The sequence below is a fragment of the Geospiza fortis genome, unplaced genomic scaffold (assembly GCF_000277835.1).
Source record: "Geospiza fortis unplaced genomic scaffold, GeoFor_1.0 scaffold41, whole genome shotgun sequence".
Taxonomy (NCBI): Eukaryota; Metazoa; Chordata; class Aves; order Passeriformes; family Thraupidae; genus Geospiza; species Geospiza fortis.
The window spans coordinates 4038244-4046206 of record NW_005054299.1 but is presented as its reverse complement, the minus strand read 5'-3'; the positions used below and the strand labels follow the sequence as shown (position 1 = coordinate 4046206).

The 7963-nt window shown below is 39.3% G+C and overlaps 1 protein-coding gene across 1 annotated transcript; it reads left to right on the top strand.

Annotated features, from left to right (window-relative positions):
- Positions 1-1456: 1456 nt before the first annotated feature.
- Positions 1457-6586, top strand: ATF3 (activating transcription factor 3). Its single transcript, XM_005416165.3, has 3 exons — positions 1457-1716; positions 2611-2718; positions 3649-6586. Exons 1-3 carry the CDS (start codon positions 1477-1479, stop codon positions 3844-3846), a joined length of 546 nt encoding a protein of 181 aa, XP_005416222.3. The 5' UTR covers positions 1457-1476; the 3' UTR covers positions 3847-6586.
- The last annotated feature ends 1377 nt before the right edge of the window (positions 6587-7963 follow it).

Sequence of the window (7963 nt, the reverse complement as noted above, 5' to 3'; positions counted from 1 at the left end):
TTCCCCACACTGCTACCCCGAGGCAGATGTTTGCTTACCTGCACTAAGTTAATTACAGTTGACTTTCCTGTAATTATTGTGGTTCTAATCCAGAGTGGATAATTACATGCTGTAGTTATCCATACCACTTAAGCCAAAAACCTAAAACAACAACAACAACAACAAAAATCTTTTCACCAACGATAGCTGGAAAACCAGCATAGTAAAATCCAATTTAACACAAGTCACTTTGTGAACCAGGGAAGTATTACAATCTGTTTTCCTGTGGATTTGCACCTTTTGTCCCTTGGACCATACACAAAAGGTGCTCAGTTTTCTTCCAGACTTCTTATCTCACCTCTGCTGGGTGAGAGATGGGCTGTGACCTGCAGGGATGTGTGCATCCGCAAACCCACTGTGTTTGGATGACTGACTGCTGTTTTGCCTCTTTCTCCCTCAGTGGGGCCACCAGTTTTCATAGAGCACATGGGGCCTCTCTCCCTTCAAAACTGGCTAAAAATAAATAATAAGAATCACTAAAAAGAGAAAAGTAGAGAGCACTGTTGGATAGGTTAGTTTCCTTCAGAAATCTACTAGAAATGAGGTTTCTCCATGGGTTTACATTTACATAATTCCCCTAAAGACTCTTCAATCACACTGTTTTATGTCAGCAGAAGATCCAGCCATAAATATTTAAGAATTTCAAGCCTCTCATAGAGGGCACATAAGGACAGTTTCGAGTTTTACAAGAGCAAAGGAATGAAAAAAATGGCTTCACATTTTTCATGAGTCAATCCCTCCAACTCAGCCTGTGCTGTGGAGCCACAGAGCATGTAGAGACTTTTGCCTTTGTGTCAGCTCTTATTGTTAACTATTTTTCAGGGGTGTATAGCCAAATTTACAACTCTGTAAAATTGAGTGTGATAACTTTGTGACAGATCCTGCTGTGGTTAGCAAGTTTCAGTTTCTAGTAGGACTCATTGAGCTAAGTGTAGCTGAGAATAAGGCTTGCTCTGTCCATTTGAAGCTGGAATTTGTGGTGGACTAGCTCTGAAGATGAAGATACTCTTACTCTCCTTCTATGCTGTAAATAATAATACTACTTATTTGCTTTCTGATTTTTGTTCTTATTTTCTTTCTCTTCCTATTGACTCTATTCTCATTTGCCACACACTACCAGTTTAAAACTTAACAGTATACATACTTGCACACAATTTTTAAAATATTAAGCTTCAGAAAGACCTAGAAATTGTGTCATGTGCTGATATATTCTTACTTTTAAATGCTAACTTTGACTTAACATAAAGTTGAAGGTTTTTTGAGTTCCAAATTCTTAACTTGTCTCTTTTGAGAGATTGAGGTAGACTAGGAATGGGGACTGAAACAATGTAACTACAGTATTATTCACAGTATGAAATATACCTCTAAGAGATGATGTTTGCCTTTCTGAAGTTGTTGAAAGACTATCAATATTATCTCTTTTTATCTTTCAGCAAAATGATGGTCCAACACTCAGGCCAGGTATCTGCATTAGAAGTCAGCGCCTCCGCAATTGTTCCCACTTTGTCCCCTGCAGGGTCACTGGGGTTTGATGATTTCACAAATTTAACCCCCCTGGTGAAGGAGGAACTGAGGTTTGCCATTCAGAACAAGCGTCAGTTCCACAGGATGTCTTCCACTTTGGACACAGTGACTGTTTCTGAAAGGCCAGTTGAAACATCAACGCTGAAAACAGAGGTAAGGCCCTTTAAACAGAGTTTTGGTGTGAATGATTAAAATTCGCTAACAAAGTTTTGCCACAAGACCACTAAGTGTATTAACTACAGACAACCCTCTGTGCCATACTTGTTTCCTCTTAATCCAGCTGCTTAGCTTTCTGTTGAGTGCTTCAGGCAAACACTCTGATATTTCTCATGGTTGGATATTTGATTTTCAATTATGTACTACAGACAATGTTTTACAGTGCTTAGGGCAAGTGCTAATCTGGTTTCCCTGCTCACTGGTGGCTGAACTAGGAATAAGTCACTGCTGTAGTTCTGTTTCCCTGAGGACAGCCCAGCAGAACCTATGGGGGTTGAGGCATGGACCTGCTATATCCACACTATGTTTTTGCTTAAAGATGACACTATCCACGAAAAACATTGCTCTTGGAAAGTGGAGAAATAGTTTTGGTTAAGGAAAGAGTTACGCCTTGGCCTGAGCTTCCTCAGGAAGCAGAAGGAAGTGTGACAGTGTGCCCTCTTTGGTGCTGCCTTTAATTCACTCACTTCTCGCAGCCTCACTCATGACACATTCTGCTCCTGTGCCCCTCCTCCTTTTCCTCCCTGGAAAATGGAGGAGAGACAGAGGTGTGGGAGCCTCGGGAGACATTCAGTAAGTTTTTTGAGTACCGCTGATTTTAAATGAGCCATCATATAGATTGCATACAACCCCCCTCCAGTCGGGTTTTTATTGACAATTCTAATGAAGTTCCTGTCCTTCTACAAGGTCAGAATCACATTTTTGTGTAACTCATGGTGTGAGCACTGACAGCACTCTCCATGTTGATTTTAAAAATCCAGAAGTTATCAAAATACAGTTCTCCTGTTTACAGCACCTTATAGATTGTGTGTATCTGTTTTTGTGGGACAGTTTTCTCCTGAAGAGGATGAAAGAAAAAAGAGAAGAAGGGAAAGGAATAAAATTGCTGCAGCAAAGTGCCGAAACAAAAAGAAGGAAAAAACAGAATGTTTGCAAAAAGTAAGTGACTGGCTAGAATTGTTCTTAATCTGTCATCCTGCCAGGATCCAAACAGATAGCATAGGGTTCTGTCATAGTAGGAAGTCAGAAAGATGTCCCCCAAAACTTGGTAAACCCTTAAAAACAGTAGTTATGAAAAATAAACATGCCATATATTAAATCCAAACCTGGTTGAAACTGGCCCCAAGTGGTAGCATGGTAGGAGTGAAAAGAGATTACTACTTCAGTGACCAATCTTGTCTATGGGAATATTGTGAATTTGAATGTGTACACTGAACAAAAAAAGAAGTAAAATCACATTTCATAAAATATTCACTGTGGAGAGCCCGCAAGCACCTACAAATAATTTCTGACTTCTTTATGAAGAGAGTGATGTGGAATTCTCTGTCCTAGGAGCCCAGGCTCATCTTCACCTCCTGTGCTGTGATATAAAACTGAATTTCAGTAGCACCAGGCCTGTATCTAGGTATACAGGCCTGTAAATTCCTATATCTAGGGGCAGGGAAAAAAAGCTGTGTTTGTACTTTGCTAGCTTAACATGGGTTTATAGATATGTGATGTTCCAGGGAGTTAAGATGCAGCGTAAATAATTTTGGGTCAATTTTTGACCCAAAAAGCTCAGAATAATTTTGCAGAAGATGCAAGAATTCTTTTCATATCTGTTACCATAAGTGAATACAAGTTTGAATTTTGCTTTTCAACTTCCATTACGTTCTCTAGAGGCCAAAGGAGGTAACTCTCAACCTGGTTTTCAGGCCATTACTGACCGGGGAATGTACAGTTTCATCGTTACAGCACACTAAGTACATGTGATTCCTTTCTCTGCCAGCCATACGCTTTCCCACCCTCAAACACAACAATTATAAGAAAAAACCAGTGACTTACTACTTGAACTTCGGAGTGTAAAATTGTGTATATGCTTTGTGCTAGGAATCAGAGAAGCTGGAGACGATCAATGCGGAGCTGAAAGCCCAGATTGAGGAGCTGAAGAACGAGAAGCAGCATTTGATATACATGCTCAACCTGCACAGGCCCACGTGCATAGTCCGTGCACAGAATGGGAGGACACCTGAAGATGAAAGAAATCTTTTTATTCAACAGATCAAAGAAGGCACATTACAAGGTTAAGTGATACGGCAAACGTGGAAATATTTAAAATGTTTTTAACAGCTACCAGAATCCGTGGGGGAGTCTGACATAATGTGTAGGATTCTATTAGTCAAGAGCCTTTAGGAAGGGCAGATTGCTTTCATGAGTGGAAAGAATCATTTTGGCTTGACAGTGATCCTTGCCCTTGGAAGATCTGGTCTCAACCGTATTGAAGAGCCTTCTGCCTCCAATGTAGGGTTTGCACCTGTCATACTTGCTGTTCCTAGGAGCTACAGACAACAGCTTCTGAAGTTTTAGCTCTGCTAGCATACAGTATCTGCACTCACAGGTTTGTGCTAGAACACTATGACTTCCAGCCATGCGCGGGGTACAGACAGCTCTGCTGGATGGACACTACTCTTCCTTGTTGCTGGTAGGGAAACAAGACTGAGTATTTTTGAATTTCCAGGAAGATGGTTTCTGGCAGAATGTACTGATGTGTAATGTTGCATTCTAACCTAACACACACTCACACACACACAAAAAAAACCCCTCTAGCTCCAACCAAGCTTTGTCATTTTTTTCACAGCACTCATGTGGGTTTTTTCTGTGACTCATCTCAGTGACTGAATTTGAAGGGTCTAGTAAGTGTGACAAAGAAAAGTTCCTTGCAAAACACCTAGGTAGCCTAGCTTGTATTTTATGAGCTATCACCCCAGATACTACCCCTCGGGGATGATTCAATTTTTCCTTGAATTGCTGAAGAGCAGCTTGTACCATCACTTAGTGAGTTGGTGACTTGAACCCACTGAATTGGAAAGAAGGAACTAAGTGTGCATGGGGTATTGATAGAGGTTTTGCTCAAGTAAAGAACTGCAGGAGTGAATCCCAGACTCCTGAACCTTGAAAAAAAGAAGTATTTTTTAAAATTCATCTAGGATCTAATCCTACAAGCCTTAATTCATGCTATTACCCCTCAGTCACAGAAGAGGTTCCATGGATGTCAGTGGGTCTGCTCATGCAGATAGCTCTTACAGGCATAAGAGCTTGGCAAAGATTTTTCCATCCTGGTTGGTATTACTTCCTTTTGCCAGGTGACTCAGAGGGAAAAATTATGATTGTAGCTACTTTTGTTTTATATTTGAGTGGCAACTACAGTCGATCAAAAGTGTTACTTAGAATCTAAAGGAGGCAAGAGTTTTGATGTAGTGAATAATTGTTTAATTTTTTTTATTAAATACTAACCTTGGATGTTTTTGAACTGGTAGAAGAGCTGCTGGACAAAACAGTGGGAGCTATGAGTGTTGAAATTCTGATGTTTCTGTGAAATTCTCAGATTGTTTATTTCTATAAAATATACCCTTAAAATTTTTTTTTGTAAAAAAAAGTATTATTCTTATTTATCACTAATATCATAATAGTAGAGCTAATAAATACTGCGAGCAAGATAAAACTGAAAACACAAGTGTTGGGCTGTCTTTTTACTTTTATCTCTTGGTGTTTAATATTATATATTCCTAAACTTCACCAGTTGTACTTGAGACACCACTATTAAAAACACTTATCCTTCGTCTTTTTTTGAAGATGAGGCACTGAGTGTTTTGAATGATTGAGTGCAGATAATGTACCTTTCAATATTTTGTACCTCCATCAGTGGTGTCTGACTGTTCAATGCCACAATTTAAACAAAGCAAAACAAGTGGAGCTTACAGTGCATAATATTTTACACCAGTCCTGCTGTGTTGAAATTGTGTGTTTGTTCTAAAGGCTATACCTCAAGATACCTCAGCCATGAGCTTCTTACCCTGCAAGTCTTGCATAAGTCCATCACATATTGTACCTGGTCCTCATATGATTGTTATATTCTGCAACAGAACTGCTTAGTACCATTTCCTAAGATCTGGATATATTGTAATGTCCTATATCACGTGTTAAGGGTATGTGCTTCATGTATCTGAAAAGTGAATGTATTACAGAGATGACATTCTAGGTCCAATTCTGTCTTAAGAATCCATGATCTTTCTGTATATTGGAAGGAGGTTCTATTGACTTCAGTGAGAGTTTTTCCATGTTCTGTGAGAAGAGTTTGGAGCCTCTGCGGCAACTTCTCTGGTTTAAAGGGCAAGTCCTACATGTAATTGGGCCAGCTGATTACCAGACAACAGATCTACATGGAGTGTGTACAATAAACTTGTCAAACAATGTTCATTATTTGACTTCTGTAATGGGGAAATACAAAACCAAGGCATCGCCCCAGTATCGTACACCTTGGCTTTGCTTTTTGACTCTCAAATACCAGCAGACAGGGTTGTTTGTCTCATGATTGGCTATAAAGTGTTACCACAGAGACTGTAATGACAGAATTCATGTGTGTCCCTTAGGGAATTTGTATGGTTGCTTTTAACCATATCACCAGTGACGCAGGCGTCATGCATTTGTTGCTTGATCTTATTTACTCGGCATGCCAAATGTTAATATGGTACCACTACTATTGTCAGAAGAGAATCTATTTTTATTTCTTTACATGTGCAGTCATAGCTGCTCTGTAGTCCTTCTGTATGTGTGTGTGTGTGTGTGCGTGCTCCTGCACGCTGCTCTGGAAATGATGGTACTCAGGGTCACTTGACTGTGCCCAGGAAAAGAGTGTTTAAACAGCTACACAGTATGTTGCATGAGTTTTCTCAAAGTATACTTTATTCAGGAAAACGCTTAAAATGCATTAAAAAGCAGTTTGTTTTCTATTCTAAAGTTTGTTTTGATACTTTAATAAAAAAGAATTAATATATATATTTATTCACGTGTCATTTAATTCATTCTACGTCTCAAGGTGCCACAGCAACTTCATTCTCTTGAAACAGCACTGAGATATTAAAAAGCAAACACTCTTTACAGGTTTACAACAATGAGCATCTTACAAAGTGAAACTGGTACTGTCCACTGCTTGTCAAGGTGTAAACAAAATTTTGTTGTTGCAAGGTTGATTGCGAATTCCAGGCTAACTTCTTATTCATGGCCTAGAGCTTAGATTAAAGGACTGGAAAATAGAACTCCTGAAGCTTTCCTAACCTTGCAACCAACCAGCTGATAGTTATTTCAACTTTCTGGTTCCCTAATGAGTTTAATGCTTTTGCTACTCTGAAGCCTTAATATTTCTAGATTGCTTTCTACAATTACATGGAAGACACTAAGGAAGTATGGCATGATTAGGGCTTTGGTTTTTTCTCTGTGTGTGTGTATTGGTGTGTCTGGGGAGAAACATGAGGAAAGATGAACAAAATGTTCTCTCCTGCTTTTCCAAAACTGAGTATCTGCACACCCAGACAGAAGTCCCTGTGTTTTGACAGCCGGTGATGTGGACACAAACTTTTGGCTCCAATCCATTGCAAGCAGTCAGAACTTGTAACGCAGAGGCCAGATAGAAGGCCAGGAGCTCCAGGGATCAGGAAATCCATTGCTCTATTGCAAAATCCAGTTAAAAATATCATCTGGAAGGAAGATCTAGGCTACTCTGAGCTTGGCAATGTTGAATGTTTACTTTCCTTATTGGTCCATCCATTTACAGTTGTGCAGTCCCCATAAGTATATTCACCCTTTCATGCATTCTCCTATAGCTGCTGTCAAACTCTGCTTTTGAGCACCCAGTTCAACACTAAATTGGCTAACTTAAAAATCATCTGTCTGTCCTGGTTTAGAGAACCTTACCAACAAAATTAGGGCTATGATTTCCTGAGCTGGTATTTTTAATTTTTTTTTTTTTATGGTATGAGTTGAAAGCATGAAACCACCATTGGTCTCTGACATATTTCTAATAGCATAGTTGGTATTCCTTGTGCAATTATATGCCACATCTTCTCTTCAGCATTTAGCATTGTTCTAGATGCTAAATCTCTCTCTCCAGGCCCATGCAGACCTCAAAGCATGCTGGGCTTCACACTGTACTTTGACAAGGAGCATGTTCTTTTTCTTTTCTAGCTCTTTCTCTGATATAAATGATAAATGAATAAACAGCAATATTAGAGGTAGGTAGAGACTGAATGGCAACAAAATTAAATTTACAATAACTTTTCTATCTGGGTCCATTAGAATTTGAAGTTATTGATTAAAGGGATAGTTTTGCTAAAGAATCTGGATGATTTACGAGTAATGAAAAGCGTAC